The sequence below is a fragment of the Trichoderma citrinoviride genome, assembly GCF_003025115.1.
Source record: "Trichoderma citrinoviride strain TUCIM 6016 unplaced genomic scaffold BBK36scaffold_5, whole genome shotgun sequence".
NCBI classification, from domain to species: Eukaryota; Fungi; Ascomycota; class Sordariomycetes; order Hypocreales; family Hypocreaceae; genus Trichoderma; species Trichoderma citrinoviride.
Window position 1 is genome coordinate 1782170 of NW_020194713.1, and position 19698 is coordinate 1801867.

The 19698-nt window shown below is 50.8% G+C and overlaps 7 protein-coding genes across 7 annotated transcripts; 4 read left to right on the plus strand and 3 right to left on the minus strand.

Annotated features, from left to right (window-relative positions):
• Positions 1-93: 93 nt before the first annotated feature.
• On the minus strand, positions 94-1248 carry BBK36DRAFT_1116572 (hypothetical protein; the record flags this gene model as incomplete). The annotated part of the gene is made up of 6 exons (XM_024890244.1): positions 94-171; positions 221-387; positions 462-561; positions 627-757; positions 807-938; positions 993-1248. 6 exons carry the CDS (start codon positions 1246-1248, stop codon positions 94-96), a joined length of 864 nt encoding a protein of 287 aa, XP_024751063.1.
• A 449-nt stretch (positions 1249-1697) lies between these two features.
• BBK36DRAFT_1158568 (hypothetical protein) lies at positions 1698-2525 on the plus strand (the record flags this gene model as incomplete). Its single annotated transcript, XM_024894120.1, has 2 exons — positions 1698-1735; positions 2258-2525. The coding sequence occupies 2 exons, from the start codon at positions 1698-1700 to the stop codon at positions 2523-2525; spliced, it is 306 nt and encodes a 101-aa protein (XP_024751064.1).
• Positions 2526-5704: 3179 nt separating this feature from the next.
• Positions 5705-8183, plus strand: BBK36DRAFT_1140377 (OPT superfamily oligopeptide transporter; the record flags this gene model as incomplete). The annotated part of the gene is made up of 5 exons (XM_024893371.1): positions 5705-5948; positions 6053-6109; positions 6168-6495; positions 6546-7925; positions 7982-8183. The coding sequence occupies 5 exons, from the start codon at positions 5705-5707 to the stop codon at positions 8181-8183; spliced, it is 2211 nt and encodes a 736-aa protein (XP_024751065.1).
• Positions 8184-9459: 1276 nt separating this feature from the next.
• On the plus strand, positions 9460-10227 carry BBK36DRAFT_1116031 (Phosphoenolpyruvate/pyruvate domain-containing protein; the record flags this gene model as incomplete). Its single annotated transcript, XM_024890189.1, has 2 exons — positions 9460-9720; positions 9760-10227. The coding sequence occupies 2 exons, from the start codon at positions 9460-9462 to the stop codon at positions 10225-10227; spliced, it is 729 nt and encodes a 242-aa protein (XP_024751066.1).
• A 458-nt stretch (positions 10228-10685) lies between these two features.
• BBK36DRAFT_1140378 (NAD(P)-binding protein) lies at positions 10686-11648 on the minus strand (the record flags this gene model as incomplete). The annotated part of the gene is made up of 1 exon (XM_024893372.1): positions 10686-11648. One exon carries the CDS (start codon positions 11646-11648, stop codon positions 10686-10688), a length of 963 nt encoding a protein of 320 aa, XP_024751067.1.
• Positions 11649-12576: 928 nt separating this feature from the next.
• Positions 12577-16032, minus strand: BBK36DRAFT_1116355 (P-loop containing nucleoside triphosphate hydrolase protein; the record flags this gene model as incomplete). The annotated part of the gene is made up of 1 exon (XM_024890223.1): positions 12577-16032. The coding sequence occupies one exon, from the start codon at positions 16030-16032 to the stop codon at positions 12577-12579; it is 3456 nt and encodes a 1151-aa protein (XP_024751068.1).
• A 2983-nt stretch (positions 16033-19015) lies between these two features.
• On the plus strand, positions 19016-19589 carry BBK36DRAFT_1158572 (SnoaL-domain-containing protein; the record flags this gene model as incomplete). Its single annotated transcript, XM_024894121.1, has 2 exons — positions 19016-19204; positions 19299-19589. The coding sequence occupies 2 exons, from the start codon at positions 19016-19018 to the stop codon at positions 19587-19589; spliced, it is 480 nt and encodes a 159-aa protein (XP_024751069.1).
• Positions 19590-19698: the final 109 nt, after the last annotated feature.

Sequence of the window (19698 nt, forward strand, 5' to 3'; positions counted from 1 at the left end):
CCCAGAATCACGCTATAAAGATACATGCCAGATATGTTACAAGAGCTGGTAATATGAGAAAGGACCTTGTTTCTTGTAGAGCATATAATGCTATCAAGGCGTGAAATCGAGCACATCTCCAGCTTTAGGGCGAGCCAGGTAATCCTTAGGTATTTTGTCGGGAGGCGGTGCCTGGCTGGAGCTTAGCAACTGGAGAACCGGCAGTGGAGCAGTTACTCACCTGTATGCGTTCTGCCCAACGGCGTATATCGTCGTAGTTTTTGCAGACGTGCTTTGTGCTGAAATCTGGGAATGCCGTCGGCTCCTTGGGATCTATCCATACCTGTCCCAGTACACCTGTATCTACATTGCACATTAAGACTTGACGGAGTGTATCGAGGCAATGTGCTTCAAGTTGTGTTGTTAGATGATTAGTAAGGCATTTGTGACAGGAATCTGGGTACTCATTGGGATGTACTTACTGATGTGTAGCCGGAGGATAAACTCTTCGTTAACGAAGGCGTGCTCCCCTAGCTCTTTGTAGTGATCGTAGTTGAAGTAGAGGGCTTTGCGCATCAAATTCTGTCAAGGAGTCAGCAGATTCATCCAGGTCTGTCATATTGAAGTCGGGAGAGACGTAATCATACCAAGCAATGTAGATGATGCATTCCCTCGACATTCACAATGAAGCCTCCGCCATACTTTTCCGCTCGCTGGACGAAGGATGGGTCCAGGCCACTTGCTGTACCATCCTCATATGAGATGACACCAGATCGATCTCCAAATTGTCAGATGTAGTTGGTTCGCGAAGTATTCAAGATACTCACAGGCAGACCCAAGGGCCTCCCATGCTTCGTCAACCTCCGCGGACCCGACTTTTCGATATACATCTTCCTCTAAGAAAGAGCCGTTGAACTCCTTATAATTGTATTTGATGGGAACATCTCTAAGAAGAGGGGCTTGATGATGGCTCATGTTAATACGGCTCGATACAGAGTGCTCAGGCTACTTACACCATCGAGTTGTATGTTTTGCGCATAGACTATCAACGTCTGCTTGCCGGTCAAGGACACGAGTCCCAGCCCAAAATGAAAGGACACAGGTTGTCAACAGAATCAGGAGAAAGCTGCAAGGCTTAACGAAGAGTCTTAGGAAGTGAGGTTTCTTTTCCAATTCTTCTTTGCTTGCATGATGAGGCAAGCTTCCTTCATCATCGGACTCGTCTGAAACACTGGGAAGTAGCCGGCGTAGATGATGTTCCCTGGCCATTGTGTCACAATTTTCTCGATCCAAGACGATGAGATGATGTCAAGGAGTAAGCAGGTTTTCTGATGACGGCGAAGGTGGTAGTTCTCCCTTTGTTACGTTAAGCTCGTGAGATCGGAAAAAACTTATTGCTGTTCATCGAGATATGACGTCGACTCTATCACAAGCTCTTATTCTACTAGCGGTCAGCCACTTCACTTGGCTCGAGCGTTCGGCTCTCAACTCCATCCATTCGTGTGACCAGGTCGCGATCGTGGGCCCGAAAGCTTCTTTTTGTGCTTCATCAGCGAAGTTGAACAAAGAAGAAATTCCGTGATGGACCATTCTAAAGCGATCATAGTATGGAGTAGTTCTCTCGGGCGATTGAAGGCGCTCTAGCGTGGCGCCATCACGACTATCACTTTCTTAGAGTTCGCTCACATTACAATAGAGGGCTGCAGTAGCTGAACACCATGACGGAAATCATCGTCACACCTAGTCGGAACAAGACGTAGCCGGAAGACAATAAAACAGCTGGATGGGTGTGACACTGATTGCGTGTGAGCTCTCTTTACTTTATCATTGTTCTATTTGTGCAGGATTAACTTCAGTTGAGGCTGTCTCTTCTATGGAAGGCATGGTATGACGGAACTGTGGCATTTCTGGTAGAGCTAGACGATGCTGGCCTGTTATGACAAAGAATCCAAGGCTATCGTCAAGTTGCTATTCAAGGTTTCGTATTCCTTCTCAAGGCGAGCTGAAATCACGTCACATATGACAGATTGTGGCTTCGGGAGCGCAACGAAAGACTTCTCCAGGATCAATAATGATATACTCCGAAATTGATCGATGGCTGAGAATATGTAATGGTCCATGTACGAATCGAACTTGGAGAGGTTGTTTCGCATTTAAAGGTGAACCGCTCCCGCCCCTCATGCCGAACTTGTTTCAGACCAGCACAAACCTGACTCAACGGCGTCAGGGCCTGTCTCATCGACTATCTCTATTTACAAGAATAAGTCCTAAGTCACAGCGTCGGCATCATGAAGTTCATCTGGGCCACTCTCCTTGTGGCAGCCTCATCAGCCTTTGCCAGTCCCGTCGCCGAAGCGAATGCCGGCGGCGCTCCGAAGCCTGATCCCGGCAAGCCGGGCTATGGAGACTACGGGAAATATGGCGAATACGGCCGGTACGCGGACTACGGGAAGTACAATCCGCCAAAGGGAGGATACGGGGACTACAAGAAGTACCCGGAGCCGAAGGGGGGCTATGGCGATTATGGAAAGTATCCCCGAGAGTAGTGAGATGGCAAACGTGGGGCCATATCACCAGATAACCCGATCGACAAGGGGAGGCTGTCGTAAAAAGAAGAGCAATTCGGGGTATCATGCTCGACTGAGATGCTACCGTTCTTTCCAAAGGGTCATGCTTGCAATATTAGAGCAAAGCAGTTCAACGATCACACTCACTTCACCCAAAATGCAAAACTTTGTCCAACCAATGTTGGCAAAATCTAAACAGCAGAGCCGTGGACTTTAGTACCTTTGGACACTCTTTTACCTTAGGTAGCTAAAAACAGATGAGAATTCCGCAAAGAACAAAAAGGCCTTTGATGTTGGCAGATCAGTCTTCGTCTTTTTGATATGGCACTATCGTTAACATTAACACTTGACACAGACTGACTTTATTCAAGCTGCATGCATCGTATGAGAGGCTTGATTCCCCACGATTACCCACGATCACATGTTGCATCGCATCGGCTGCCTCTTTCACCGAGGCATGGAGGCGCTAGTAGAGAGCCAGACCAACGAATCTGAGCAGGGACCCATGAGCGTACTTGAATGCATGTAGAGAACAGATAGTACTCTCACAAGAGATTACTGATAACCACTTGCCATAAAGCATGTGGATGGCAACTTGCTGATCTTCTCAATGTCTGGTTCTATACTGGGTGGCGTCGTCGTGGCAAACGTTCCAGCGGCATGTACAAACGTCGATCCAAGTGCAAAGGAGGCGCTGATGGAGGTGGTACCTGGACAGATGACTTGGAACAAAGGGGGGCGAGGCTTTCAAATGGCCTGTCCATTGTTACCAGCTCGCCACTTTGTTGTATCAAACCTTAATTTGCCGCGCAATTATGTGTACTGCCTTATCACTCCCATCTTCTTAATCCTTTCAATCCTTGGACAGCATACTCAATCTACGAATAAGGAATACCCACCAATATCGCGTCTATTTGCGCTTCCGTGAGATTGATACCCAAGCTGGTGATATTGCCCTAAGGAGCTCCAATGCCGGAACGCGATACGAGTAGTAGCCCAGATGTTGCCGGTAATCACGGCCAAGACTGCATGAAAAGTTCCCCATGCAAACTACTCTTCACAGCTTGGCCTTGGCGTACCTGGGTAGCGATGCGGTGCGATGTCTTGGTGCGGCCGCCAAAGGGCTGCTTGGAATGTGGTTGGGCCGATGGTGGCGGTCCGCAAACATCTCTCTTCTCTCCCCATCCCCTCACATCGACTTGTCCCGTTTGTAACACCTCATCCGTGCGAAAGGTTTATACGCATGTGGTTATGGGATCTTTTACGTAACAAGCAACGCTCACCTTCTCCTTCATTTTATTCCTCTCCTTTGCGTGTAGTAGTAACATTACAGGCCGGACAAATTCCCAATATGCTCCGTAACTCAGCCGTGGGGAAGAAGCCGTGCTTGTGGCGCTTCCGGCGTCGGCATCCACAGTAGCAAGGAGAGCGGCCTCATCACTCGTTCGTATTGTTTGCGTTTACAAAGGTTCCCGGCTTAGAAGACCCAGGTAGTCAGCCAAGAGATCCAAAGGTTCCCTTGCCAGTAACGCTGGATAAGGGCATCATGCATGGGGAGCCGGCCCGCCTTCCTAAATTAAGCTTAGTTGACGCATCCTTATTTGCTTTAAGGATCCCAGCCAAGCAAAAGGTAAACCGGCACCTTGTTTTCCACACTGTGTGAGGGGAGGGTGCGCGGCGTTGCGTTGCCCGTCGCTCGGCGAGAGGGAGTCGAGAGGTGAGAAGATGTACAAGGCACGATGTACGGAATTTGTCCTGTCCTTGTGCTTCATCCTCGAGAAAAAGTACATATGAAGTATTCCAGAAAGGAAATGAATCAACATGTCTAGATATTCGGTATTTTATGTTGATGGGTGCATTTCACACCCTGGTGTTAGCAGCGACCCGGCTGTCGGGATTCTCCAAAAATGTGCGGGCTACACCACTTTTTCCATTTAAACACGGCTGTCACGCCTTGGGGATGCGTCTGAAAAGGTCCGAAGAGACGCGATGAAACCACACAATTCGGGGCTTACTGTAGCCTGGAGGAAGTGTCTCCGCGATGTCAGGGCTCTCGCAATTCTTTCATGTTTCTGGCAGTCATTCTGAAGCTTCTTTACCGGTCGCAGTTGATGCCCGTTGTCTCACCTGCCGTCGACAATACCAGTGCAACACCGAGTTCCGCTTGATACGTGAAAATTTTACGCGTACATACATACTTCCACGAAAGATTCTTGTAACAGTTGCCTTATCTTGACCAACAGTTCCATGAGAAGCGCCGCCTGGTCTGTGAGCAATAAGCGGCCGGCGGTACATGTACCGGCATTTCCATGAATCGTTCCTCCAATCCCCTGCTCCGCCGCAGCGGTCTCCCCGGTCAAGACAGTGCCCAAGACCCCTCGACACACTACTAGACAAGGATTCATTAACCAACATGCAGCCCCGGCGACTTCCCATATGGGCCAACTCCAGTTGAGACGACGTCGTTTCGAAGTTGTTTGCCGCCACTCGATTTGCGCTTAATGACTTAATGACAGATGTTCCCTTGGAACTTCCCTGGCGCCACGTTGTTAGATCTCATGATGGACGTTGTTGCCCGCCCCTCTTCATTATTGAGGAACTTCTGTACACCGAAGGCCATGTGAGGGTCCCCCAGCCCCAGCTGCAGTATACCAGGCAAGTAATCAGCACCGATTGCTCGCAATCAAAATCTCTTGGCGGCTTCTAGATACGCCCGCTAGCAACGAAAAGGCAGGATGCTCTTTATTGGTTGCTCACTGTCGTGGGCAACAGGGCATGTCCGCTTTCGTCCCGACATCCTGTGGCGACAAGGGCTAGGAAAAAGTTCCTTATCCGCCTGGCGATGTGCCAACAAGTGTGGCATTAGACAAAGGTGCCTGCCAAAAGCGGCGATAATTGGATCGTTCTATCGGTCGCCCCCATGCAGGTTAAACCAGTCATACGGCCAGCTGGAGGTTCTGCTCTGGGGTTCGTGATGGAGGGTGCTTGGGTCCCTCGGACGTTGCGAGGCTGGTGCTCTCTTGTGTGACATTGACATTTAAATACCATCCTGTTGGCCGCTTGCACTCTCATCGAGCTGAGGTCCTTGTCAGCTATTGCTCTGCAAGCGTTTCACTGCCGCCGGCGAAGAATAGCTCGGTCAGTGCCAACACAACACCATGGCTGCGCCTACTACAGAGCCCGAGTATGTGGGCGACGGCGGTGTCAAGGAGAAGCGAGTCTCTGTCGAAGTCAACTTCAAGCCCGATGAGGAGGAAGAGGAAGATGAGGCCATCACCGATCTTTTCGTCAGCTTCCCTCCCATCAAGGGCATCGAGGCAGAGCCCAACCCCCTGACCGTCCGCGCGGTACTGACAGGTATTGTCCTGGGATCTTTGGTCAACGCGTCGAACGTGTACCTGGGTAAGAAATCACTCTTTCCAATTACAGAATTATCTTTTCTTCAATGCGAAAAGTAGAGTGTCAATTCGTGATACAGCAGTCCATCTAACCATCCGGCTTGATAGGTCTCAAGACGGGTTTCACCTTTCCCGCCACCATGTTCGGTGCCATTTTCGGTTATGGTATGTTTTCCAGGATCTATAAGTTGATAGCATATGGGCTGACGCAATTGATTTATAGGGTTTATCCTGTTTCTGACCAAAGTCTTCCCCGGCATCCCCGGTATTGGCACCCGCTTCGGCCCCCAAGAGAACTCGATCGTTCAAGCTTCTGCAACCGGTGCCGGCGGCATGGCTGGTCTTTTCGTTGCCGGTTTACCTGCCATGTACCGCCTCAGCTTGCTTTCAGATAACCCCAAGGACGACTTCGGCCGCATCCTCACCATCACCGTCGTGTGTGCCTTTTTCGGCCTCTTCGCCGCCGTACCACTTCGGAAGTTCTTCATCATCAACGTTGCTCGTGAATTGAACCTGGTCTTCCCGAGCCCTACCGCTACAGCTGTAACTATGTATGTCCTGTCTTCCCCTGATTGTGATGCTCATGCTAACCCGGCAATAGTCGATCGATGCACGCTTTGGGTTCAGGGGCTGGTGATGCCATACGCAAGGTCAAGGCCCTGGGCTTCGCCTTCTTCGGTGCCTTTACACATATTGTTGTTTCCCAATATGCCGATGGAATCCTTCATAACTGGCACATCTTTACCTGGTTCTACATCTGGAGTGGCTACAAGAACTGGGCTCTGAACATCGAGAACTGGGGTTGGTACATCCAACTGACACCCGCCTTCTTCGGCTCCGGTATTCTGGTCGGTCTCAATGCCGCCGTTTCTTGGTGGCTCGGCACTGTTGTTGCCTGGGGCCTGATTGGACCTCTTCTTGTCCACTATGGCGAATGTGTGGGCATACCTTATGGAGAGGGCAAGTGGGAAGGCCTGACAAACTTCAACAGCATGAGCGGCATTGGCACCGAGGGATGGGTGCCTTCTCCCAGATACTGGATGCTGTGGCCTGGTGTCATGGTGCTCATCGTTTACAGTTTGGTCGAGTTTCTGATCCACATCCGTGTCATTTACGACGGCTTCAAGTACGCTCTGCGTAACATGGCCGGCTCTGTCAATAGCGCCCTGCAGAAGCGCGGCAAGAACAACACTTTCCTGGAGAAGCAGGCCGCCAAAGCCAACGACGAGTCATCTCTCCTTGAGGATTTCGCTCCTCCGGAGGACCAGGTCCCCATCTGGATTTGGGTGACCGGAACTATCGTGTTCGTCATCGTTGCCTGCATCGTCTGCGAGCTGCAGTTCCACATGAACGCTGGCCTGGCTATTCTCGCTTGCATCCTGGGTCTTGTCTTCGCCTTCCTCAGTATCTACGGAGGTGCCGTCACTGATACCACCCCCCTGACCGCGTCATCCAAGGCTTCCCAGCTGGTCTACGGTGGTATTACCAAGGGTCACTACTCGATCACGGACGCCCAGCGAATCAACCTAATTGCCGGTAACATTGCTTCCGGCACTGCTGACGTCGCCACCAACTTGGTCAGCGATTTCCGCGTTGGTTTCCTTCTCCGAACCCCTCCTAAGCTGCAGTTCTACGCTCAAGCTGCCGGCGCCCTCGTCTCCGTGTTCCTCGCTCCCGGTATCTTCGTCCTATTCATGTCCGCTTATCCCTGCATACGCGACCAGACCATCGAGTCGTGCCCCTTCTCCGCCCCTTCAGTCGTTGCCTGGCAGGCTGTTGCTGAGGCCGTGACCCTCCCCAAGCTCCCTATCCCCCTGTCCTCGGGTATCTTCGCCATCGTCTGCGGTGTCTTCTGCGCTTTCCAGGCCCTGTTCAAGAACTTCTACCTGGTGGGATCCCGCGAGAAGTACCGTGAATACCTCCCGAACTGGATGTCGATTGGTGTTGCCTGGGTTCTGGGAGTCGACAGCGGATACGCCAAGTATGTCTTCCGTCAATGTGAATCCTCTTTTGGAATTTTTGCTAACTTGTCTGCAGTGCCATTCTCTTCGGCAGTATCACCGCCTGGTGGTGGAAGAAGTACTTCCCCAAGGGCTTCGAAGCGTACGCATTCTCAGTTGCCGCCGGCCTCGTTGCTGGTGAGGGTTTGGCCGGTGTCGTAAATGCTGCTTTGACCTTGGGAGGCGTTGACGGAACCAAGAAGGGCAGCTTGATTGCTCTGCCCGGCGAAGACTGGTAAACACCACCAGCAAACTATATATATATGTATAGCATGAAGTAGATACCCAATTAATGACAAAGCACAGAGTGCTTGCTTTACATCTTGATCCCTGATTGTCTTTTTCCCCCGTCATGATCTTGGCAATAGCCGTCTTGTGTTCTGCCGATACAATCAGGTTGAAAGAATTGCTCGGGCAAGCCGTCAGAGACGTTGATATCGCTCAACGCTTTTGCAAGGGAAGGCAAGCGTCCAAGACGTACGCATCGATGGGCGCTGTGACACCAATGGCGTCACGCTTCGTCTCACCAGTCAGTAGACTATGCTACTCGTAGCTTTGAAGCCGCCTCGGAGGCTTATTGCTGTTAGGATCACATGCTGGCCAGTGGACAACTTCAACGCCCAATCTTGGGGTGGCCGTGATAGCTAGTTGGTCAAGACCGCCAATGCCCATGGCTGCGATAGCCCAAGCAGATGAGAGGCCATACATGCAGGCCATTCTAAACAATTACCTCAGCACACGAGCAGAGCATCATCGGTACAGGCAATGACATCAATAATTGTGCTCTCTCCCCTATAGAGATGCCTCCAAGATGCCACAAAGGCAGGCTGGTTGTGTCATATACCTGAACTTGAATTAAGCTGTCGATAAGCAGTATAAGTACCGGGTTCTGCGCGCTGCGGATACCGTCATGCCAACGTCCAATTTATGGCATCAGCCATACGACACGGCTGATGGGAACCTACATCCGTAATAGACTGAGCATCCATGGCAAAGTTTGGTATCCCATCACATGTTGGTTTTCAGCACCTCTCTCGGGCGAGAAAACAGATTAATGACGTCGACCGTGGGAGAAGCTTACTGCTTGAACAGCAACCGCTCCTTGTTCGGCTGTCGGCTCATGCTTCAGAATGGACCCATTAGAGAAACCATTCCCGTGCTGAAGAAACTCTTCTGAAGCTCAATGTCTGCAGTCTTGCAAAAAGTGCAGGATCCTCCTGCGACGTTGTAGCGTAGTCATGATGCTGTGCCATTTCGAGTTAGTGGGAATGGCATCCTATTGCCTAATTAGGAAGCGGTTTGGTCATCGCAGAGGAATCGCTGAACATGAGCTGGAATTAGCATATTGACAAATGCAGTGATTATAAAGCTTCAGACATAGACTGAAGGCTGTCGGATGATATAATCTTCCACATAAATACTCGAGTAACATCCTTTGAATAGGAGCAGGATGGCTGTCGTTCCTCCCTCTCCTCTAGTTGAAGCCGATACCCTCGATCAAACAAGTACACGACAATGGCCGCCGCTCAGAATGCTCTGGCTCAGAGCTTCAAAGCCTTGCACATTCCGGGTACTCCCCTCATCCTTGCAAACGTCTATGACGCAGTGTCTGCACGAGCTGTAGCGTCTCTTGGCAACGCAAAAGCCATTGCCACGGCATCTTATTCGATTGCGGAAGCTGCAGGTCTCAAGGACGCCACGCTGACACGAGCTGTCAATGTGGCTGCGGTCAGAAACATCGCTTCGGCGATCAAAGAGTTTGGAAAACCTCTGTCTGTGGACTTCCAGGATGGATATGGAGATGATCTAGAGGAGGGCATAACGGAACTGCTTCAAATCGGTGTTGTCGGCATCAACCTCGAGGACTACGACGGAGGTGCGAAGAAGTTGTACAGCACCTCTGAGGCAGCAGATCGGATTCAAAGAACACTGCGCACGGCAAAAGCATTCGGAGTGCCTGATTTCGTTGTAAATGCGCGGATCGATACTCTTGTCCAAGGTGGAAGTCTCGACGAAGCTATTGAGAGAGGTCATGCGTATCTTGCTGCTGGCGCAACGACTGTGTTTGTTTGGGGCGCCAGCCGCGGTGTTTCTCGCGACGAAGTGGTCAGGCTTGTGAAAGAGTTTGATGGAAGACTGAATGTGTTGTTGAACCTCTCTGGTGGTTTGACCACGAGGGAATTGGGCAAAATTGGAGTTGCACGAATCAGTGTTGGGCCTGTTTTGCAGATTGGAGCCATGGCCAAGCTCCAGAAAGACGCGGAAGCTATTCTCTCAATTTAAATACTTGAACAGGCAATTTGGAAGATGAATTGGACTCCCAATATATATGTCATTCTGTATCATCGAAAACCCTTTCTGTCGCCCTCGGCCGCATTCGTAGCCAGCAAGGTAACTTAAGTGATGATTATGAAGTGTAACTCTTAGATGGGCATCTGGGTCCTGTGCCGATAAAGGGAACGCAGGGTTATGTTCTACTAGCCGGGATAGATATGCTGAAGCACTCGAAATCTCGAGTTCGGCACCGGGCTTGCTTCTGTCTCCTAGCGTTTGGCCGTTCCCCACGGGGTACTGCATTATGCTACTACCCAGTTTGCCGTGGTTGCGGTAAATGTTTCGCCTCGTTGGCGGTGTCATAGGTACACGGTGATGAGACGGAAAGCATAGCATAAAATCAGGTACGGTGACCGAGTAAGTGAAAGTCTTAGGCAACTGTCTAGGTACTATGAGTGGGGGAAAATCTAATCAAACTTCAACAATTTGAGGGACTCGCTGAGCGGAACGAAATCACTCTGCGGAATCCCCAGCTTCTTGGCGGTAAGAACTTCGTCTTCGTGATAAATCCAGTTGTTCCCCTTGTAATCCCCCATGAAGCGAGCCATCTCAGCCAAATCCGTCCACCGAGGCCACAATGCCTGGGAGATGGTTTCATGGCTTGTCTTCACGTAAACCGCCTCTTTCCCATGCGCCCTGGCCCACCGTTTCAGAAGATCCTCAAACCCGACATTTTCGATATAAGCGAGAACGATAATCCCATTCTTCACCTTTTCCGGCTGTTCAAGGATCCTCTCGAGGAAAGGAACAAGATTATTTCTGACGTCTCCAATGCATGGAAGAGAGGCATCGGCTGGGTAGTCACCAATGACAACGTATTTATTGGCCAGCTCCACCCAGATCGGCGTAAAGACGGGATACTTGAAGTTGGTCTCGTACCACCCAATCATCAGGAAGGTTGTCTTAGCCAGCAAGGCCGCATCAGCGCGGATATACTCGCTGACTTGGTTCTTTCCATCGAAGTTAGGACATGAAAACTTTCCGCCGGTGGCGTTGTGGATTCCGGGAAGAGTGCTCCAGATGAAGTGTTCGAGCGCAGTAGTTGCCTGAGCAGCACGGGCAATGTTGAGGCCATAGTTGGCCTCAATTTCCTGTCCTTTTCTGCCTCCGTGCTCGACGTATCCAGGGACAAAATCGGTAACACCGAAGATGAGATGAGAACCTTCAAAGGCAGATTTCAATGATGCTTCATCGGTGAGATCACCGCGTACCATCTCGATACCATTTTCCTTGAGGGCATTGGAGGCATCGCTGTCCGGATTCCGAGTTACACCGCGAATGTGATATTCGGCTTTTTGCAGCAGCACAGAAATAAAGGCGCTTCCTTGGTTGCCCGTGGCACCAATAACTGTGGCAATCTTCTTGGACATTTCGAAGTAAGGGGGGATGTAGTTGCTACGCTAAGTTAAGAGTTTAGGCAAGGATGCGAATAGCGATCGATGTGTTGCTGCTAATGAGGTTGTAGGAATGCATGATAGAGACGAGTGCAGTTCATGCTCTTATTAAGTCCTTCAAGTCGCTCGAACTGCATATGCTTAGATGGCATTTCACATCTTGAGGCATTGGATTTGTAAGTTTTCAAGAACATGGCAACTTTGATATCGTATGGCATGATTTTGTGAAGCTCTTTGGGTAAAAACAGTTGCGAGTTCAAATCTGAGACGAGCTTGAGTTCTCAAAACAGCAGACCATTAGTCGCAACCGAAAGGGCAATACCTTGGGTACAGAAATTACTCAAAAGAGATATCGTCAGGGGACAAGACGATGCTGACCTAACAGCGGGCCGAGCCTAGAGGCTTGAAAGTACCGGCTTACATCGGCAGTGGTCGAGTTGGAGGCCAACACGCGGTGCTCAGTCTGCCAGAAGCATGCGCAGCTTTCTCCTGTATTTCCAAGTTGAGTATTCTTAGACAGTCTTGCGGTTTCAGCTCAAAGGGTCGCTGTGTCGTATCCTAGGCATCCACTTGGCAAGTTTATTAATACTTGAGGCATTTCCCAAGTATGGCCCACCGAATCATCCACATCACCTCAAACTTCTTGAATCATGCCCATCCTTTTGGTGAAGTATCCTAATGTTGCTTGGTAATCGTCCAAGTTGTAGCCAAAGGAAAGAGTTGGAAGGCTGAAAGATGGGGCATGGCATCGTCGAAGCGTCCCGAAGAAGCGGCTTGAAGAAGCCGTCGTAAACGAGTGGCTGATACAGGCCCACACTGCTATTGCTATGGTTCGAAGGAAGTGGCAGATCACAAGAGAAGCGAACGACGTGTCAACTCCGCTCACACATCCCAAATCCTCACCCTACACACCAATTCTCCGTCCATCGACAAGCAGTTCTGTTCCCTTCCGGCCCATTCTCGCCCTCACAACCAAGGCCTTGCCCGCGTCTTCCCCCGGATCTTGCTCGATCAAGAGCTGGTTGTGCGTGATCATCAAGATCCAGCCGGCCATCCTTTGCGATATTAGACCACACCACCGTACCACAGCAGCTTGGCCCGCCTCGTCCAGACTGTCAAACACCTCGTCAACGAGAAGATAATGTGAGCGATGAGCGCTCCTTGCCCATGACAGTTGCAGCAGTGCGAAGAAGAGCGCCAGGTCGACGCGTTTCCTCTCGCCGCCGGATCGCTTACCGTAAGAGAGCGATGAGTTGACGGAAAGTGTTCGATCGAGGACGGACCCCGAGGAGGAAGATGAATTCATTATGTTGTCGACAGTGTCAGAGTCAAACAGCGATCGCAACATCCCTGTTGCCATAGCGCGCGCATGACGGGTATCGTCGTACAGGATCATGAGGACTTGCGCAAGCAAAGCATTGAGCTCCGACAGCGACTTTACGAGGACGTGCTCGCGGAAATTGGCCGTTGCGTTCGCGGTGGATCTCTTTGACGACGAGGGTCGACGAGTACGCTTGGTCAGGTTTGAAGACCAAAAGGCAAAGAGTTCTCTGTGGGTGGCGAGCTGTTGAAGTTTGCTGTCCAGGGCGGCGTGTTCTGAGAGTATCGTATCTAAAGAGGCCTGCTCTTTTCCCATCAAGTCCAGATAAGTAGCGGCATCTCTTTGCTTGAAAGCAACCTCCTGCTGCAGAATATCACATCTCTTTTGAGCCTGGATCACTTGGTCAAGCTGGTGGTTAATTGTCCCGGCGTGTCGGTCTTCCAGGGCAAATACTGTGTCCAGAAGTCCATCTACCTCGTGCTTCAGCTTTTGCAGCCGCGCTGTGCTGCTCTGGATGTCTTCGCATAGGCAGCGGATAGTTGCCTCTTGATGTTGGTCTTGGGCGCTGGATATATGATAACTATCCTTTCGAACTCCGGATACGTATAAGAGGGCCCTGAGGGTTATCCACTGGAACCAAAGTAGTAAGGTCTTCGAGGCGTGTAACATTTTGCCCAATCCCAAAGGAGCCGCAGCCATGTCCTCGGCCCTTTGACTCATTTGCCGGTGTAGCTGATCAAGCCATGTCATCGGCCGAGGGCGCTTTTGTCGTCGTGTCAGGACATACCGTACCTGGGCGTAGGTTTTCTCCAGCCGTCGCAATTTCTCTTGCTCAATTTGTGTATGCTTCTTTAACGTCGAAATCTCGTCGTCGATATGCTCGCCACTTATGGCTGATTCTTGTCTATCAGCTCCTGGTTCAAGGAGTTTGAGTTCTTGAACCGCCACCGCCAGAGATGCGGCAAGCTTTGCCGCCTTCTCTTCGAGTTGCTTTCGCGTCTGATCCAGATATTTCAGTCGTTGTTGCGCCGATTCTTTTTTCCCAAGCAACCCTTCCATCTTACGCTCCAGTTTGTTCGCCTCGTTGTCGACGTCTTTGAGTAACACCCTTGACACCTGTGCGCAATGATCCAACATTGACAGTCCGAGCGACGTCTCGATCAAGTCTCTCCTCTGCACGGGCGTCGAACTGAGAAAGCTCGCCGCACTCTCGTGACTCAGCACCACCGTCCTGATATACGTTTCGAAGTCAATGCCGAGTAGCTCATCGATGGCTGCTTGAGTCGAGCGAGCGTCCGGAAGCTCTAGTTGAGGCTGCGGCTCCCCATCCATGGAAACGATGACGCGGTTGCCGTGGCTCTTATGCTTGCGATATCGCGCAATGGCGTATCCGTTGGTGAACTCGAGCACAACAGAGCAATTATTCCCGACAACGTCGTTGACCACGTCATTGACCGCCAGGCCACTGCGGATGCACCGACCAAATTGGCACCAAACCATGGCCTCGACAAGCGTGCTCTTGCCCGAGCCATTGTCACCCACTAACAAGGTTAATGCTCGTGGAAAGTCCTGCTGGAAGTTAATGGTAATGGTGCCTTGGACGCCGAGAAAATTGGTGATTGTAAGCCGACGCGGCTCGGCGGTGAAGACGTGGCTCGTGAACTCAGCCAAATCCGTGGCGGTTCGGGTACCGAAAGCCTGAGATGATTCGTCGAGGAAGTCTCGATAGTTCAGAGCTTCGGGTTCATCGTTCTGGTCTGCTATCCCCCGGGAGACTTGGATCATTCGCTGACCAACCCTCACCAGCTCGTCTCGTCGCATGCGAAGAAACTCGTCCAACTGCAATGACTCGACAAACTCACGAGCTTCGGCAGCGATATCAAGATTTGGAGTGGGAGGCTCAGTGACGAGACCAGAGCTTGAATCGCCTCTAATTGTATTTGAGTCCGTGTCATCTTTACTGAGCACTTCCGGGACCTGTACAGCGGCATCGCTTGCCGGTGCCGATGCCCCGAGGCGACTGGATAGCAGGCGCTCAGTTCCAAGGGCAAAGCCTGCGGGGGACCATTGTCTCACGCTCCGGGCGCCGAACGAGAGAAGCCTGTCACGAGCTGTGGCGTACCGGCGAAGCGTTAATTCTCCGAGGAGCATGACATGCTTATCCACGACGGCAGCTTCGTCGATGCAGCCATCAAGAACCTGCTCAAGGTCGGCCGTTGTGTAGCCAACTGCATGAGGATTGATGAGCAGCTCGTGCTCAAGCGTCTCTGGGTTCAGCAGAACGACACCTCGTCGCTCGTCATCGAGATCGGCCCAGTTCAGCTGCAAGGGTGAGCCCAGATATGTGACGCTGCCTTGAAGATCGGTTTTGCTGCGTCCAAAATGCTTCTGAAAAATGGTCTGGTGGCTGTGGAAGTGCCCCGTGAAGGTTCGTGCCAGAGACGCAAACCGATCCGGACCTGTCAAGCCGCGATAGGTAACGGAACTCGTAGCCCTGAGCTTGCCGCCGTCAGGACGGAAAATGTGGCGCTGTGTGATGGCCTTGTTGATTGCAAGATGGGCAAAGCAGACCGTCTCTCTCGCCTCGCCGGGATCAAGTGCATCCACGGCCTCTGTGAGCTCGCCCTGCTCTTCGCGAAATGGCAGCAGCAAGACTCGACGGCCGTCCCATTCATGAGTGGCAATGCGGCTGTGCAGCGAGACAAATGGCGACAAGCGCCCGATATTCAGGGCATCGAGAGCTGTGGTCTGGTACTCGCGGCGATATGCTAGGTCATGATTTCCAAGCAAGACGTGAACTCGCGGCACGACATTGCTGAGGAGGTCGATGAAGCGGAAGCACGTTGACAGAACATGCGTTGGCTGCATCGTGCGGCTCGTCAGCAGGTCGCCACATACAATCGCCCGCCCGACCCGGTTCCGCTCCGCTTCGGAAACGATCCATTGCGCCGTCTTCCACACCCGATCCAGGTCTCGATGCTTGAAGTGGATGTCGCTGAAGAGTAGCCATTGCCCTGTTTTCGTTGACGGCCTGAGCATGGTTCATGATGATGCGGAGGTAAAGATGCCCTGGCGACGCCACGGGTGTTTGATTGGTGAATTTTTTCCACAGTAGCACCTCAGATAGCACTGCCCGAATACATGTAGTCAGATACATATAATTGCGACGTGCGCAATACATAACAATATTCTCAGTCGTCCGAGCTTTCTTTGTTAATTGATAGTCTTCGCCTCTCCGAGGCTTGTTATGATGGAATATGATCGCTCAGATATAGTTGCATGCCAGCACCAAAGCCTGATCTTTCACATCTAGCGCACTCTCTTAGACGCGCCTTATGTTATCGAAGCTATGGTAGAACTTCAATGTTTATGAGCGTCACCGGGAGAGTAACGATTGTCTACAGAGTATTTTTGCAGTTGATAACGATGAAGTTTTTAGAGACGTGTCGTCAGTCCCGGACCATGGGCTGTTAGGTAGGAACGGATGGCTTTACGAAATTGCTATTGCTATGTCGGATCAACTGGGTCACGAATCATCTATATACGATGATCAATCTTGCTCGATGAAGCACTGGCATCTCAGGCCGAGGCTAACGGGATTACAAGCACTTCGGTATCACTCAGCTCAATAAGTGTCAACTCTATGTGAGGAATTCGTTCAAAATGACTAATTATTGCGACTTCAAAGCAACCTCTCAACGCTCTACACGACTGCAAGCTCTGACAACAAACGGTATAGTCTGTGGTATATCTGCTTTGGCCAAACACTAACACCTTCCGGGGACTACTTCCCAAGCGTTGGAGCCCGTGTGCAACTTTGCAGAAACAACAGCACACCAGAAGTTTCACCGACTGTTCCATGATGGCCGAAATGATGCCGCACTGTCAAGCGCCATCATGCTCTCTCTTTCATTTGCGGCCTACCAGTATTGCTTTCACGGATGAATGTGCTACCTTTAAGAACACCACTATCAGACACATCAATGAGAAGATCGCATCTTCGCTTGACCGAAGGGCCGTTTGTCAGATGATAGGAGCCATATCGCTACTGGCGAGAGTTGACGTTGGTGCTGCAACTCCGAAGAAGGCATTCTACCTCTGACTTTGCTACGCAGTTGCGGCTTGGAAGCAAATCACGAGTGGGAATGCATCTGGCCGGTGTTGTGCACCTGTTGAGCTTTGCGACTCTAAGATGACACACCTGCATGACAAGATCAAGCGGCAGGTATTCGAGCTACTGATTCCCTGGGAGGACCTCTGTCCTAAGCTGAATAGTGCAATCTTCTGGCAGGACTTGAATGCGGCTTGGATCCTAGGGTCTGAGCGCAGATTCAGCTATGAAACATGCCTCGCGATAGACAAGAATAATGAGATCGTAATTACAGACATCTGGGCTGGCCATTTTATTCCGTCACACATATCGTCGAAATTGTTGGATCTCTTTCGGCGTGTTCAAAGCAATATCCCGTGGGAATCTTATATGGATATGCTGCTTGGGTGCACAATAGTTGGAGGGACATTCGCACACCTTGGCGTGGCCGGGTCCGATTATATGATGTTGCTGCACTAGGTTAGAGATGGTGCGCTTACTTTGGACTGGAAGGAAACAGAAGAATTCCTGGGCAACTTTGTCTGGGGGGGGGGGGGAATAAAGCTTTCTTTACGGCGGGAAAGGCATTGACGCATTGGTCGTTGAGACTGCGAAGAGATATACTGCTACAGCTGTGTTCGACAACGGGAGACTGGTGGCATACTCTGTAGCGACTAAACCGCACATTACAACTGATTCGAGCGATAAAAGCATGGCAGGCACTTAAGCGCTTGTAAGGGATCGATATGCTTCACCGAATATTCCAAATGGGACATCCCTGATTACCATAATGCTGCGTTGTGCTATGGCACGATTGGTTCAACCGTGGGTACTCCAACCCAACGTATCCGGGTCTTATGCTGCCGGGATGTCCTCCCCTTCTCGGTCTGGCGCATGACACCAGTCCATCAGCTACTTTAGCTAAGCCAGACTGTTCCCGCAGACTAACTAGAAGCGGAATTTTGATGCCAAAGCGAAGTTCTAATACTGGCATATGTACGAAACGTGAGTGATTGGCCAGAGAAATCTAGGAAGAGCGTCTGAAACAACACGCGGCATGGTGCTCCAGCCCGTTGTACAAGCCGGACAATTACCAAAGAGCTTAGCTGCTTACAATACAAATAATCTTCAGGGATGATCAAAGCAACTGCCGATTAGCTATGAGAGGAGCACCAACGAGTCCTCGGCTATACTTGTGGCCGGATGAGAGCTGTTGAGAGAATCGCAGCTATGTAAGCGGACTAATGATCATCGAGCGTCTTCGAACTGTCGAAGACTTATCAATTCACAATTACGAAGCAGTAGCAAAGGGCACAATTGCAATGCCAGAATGAATATTCAATATTGTCCCAGGTACAAAGTCCTTATATCGAGAAATGAGCCCCTGTGCCTTGCCTGCTCAATATCTGGAAAGCTTGTACGAAGTACGATCGCTGAACTAGACCACAGCCCCTCAGTTACCCATTCCAACATATGTGGTCTCATTCAAGGACTCTTTGTCTTTGCTGCTTTATGCCTGAGCATAGCGTCAATCTTACTTCATCTTACTCCGTACCGCTGGCACATTATATCCGATAGTTCGCTACAAGCTTTCGCTAGCCTGGGGTTACTCCTACCAGTTATACCATTTTCACGCTCCATCATTGCAAACGTCGTTTTCAGGCAACCAGAGATAGGGCAGTAAATTACCCACCAACCGGTTCCCTGGAACATTGGACACAATATATTATCGGGCTTGCATTCCTGTCGGCTTATTCCCCAACAATCTTAAGTCCTCTTCGGCATTCCCAACTCTACAAAGAGCAGAGATCAGGTTGTATCAGGCTTTTTCCTTCCAACCAAAGCTCCGACCACCCATCCATACCACGAAAGCAACTAGCTATACAGGTTGCTTGCAGCTCTACTTTCGGCTGCCGACATAATCGGGCGAATATGAGCGCCCTCTCAGTACCAGAGCTCAACCGCCGAGTTGTCACTCGGTATTTCCAGGAGTTCTGGACCAATGGCAACGCCGACATCGTCGACGAGCTCTGCGCAGATAACATAACCGTCTTTTACCCCATGCATGGGCGATCCGTGGGCAAAGCTGCTGCCAAAGAAGTCCTAGCCAAGTTCAAGCTGGTTCGTATTTGGACCAACAGCTCTCCTCCCTTTCGACTTCTGAGTACCATCTGACATAATAACTAACGAGCGCGATGGCGCAAATCTTGTGTAGGCATTTCCGGATATCTCGTTCCGACTGCTATCTCCTTTCCCCTTGATTGCCGAGCAAGATTATGTGGTTGCGCGATGGTTTGGAGGGGGGAAGCATACCGGACCGGCGTTCTACGATTTGCCCATTGGAAGCTTGCCGGTGCCCAATACCGGCAAGGAGATGCGATTTTCGGGGACGACGATCTATAAGCTGGAAAATGGCAAGATTGTGGAAGAGACGGGAGAGGAGTCCGGTTTGGTGGCGATGCAGCAGCTGGGCTTCCTCAAGCTGAATGATGGCTTTGCTCCATGAGCTATAGATGTGTACGAAGTATTACAATATACAAAGGATTGTAGTCTATCACATCAGAGGATGTATGAGATTGAGTACTTGCCTGGAAATAGACCTCGTTTCAATCCTT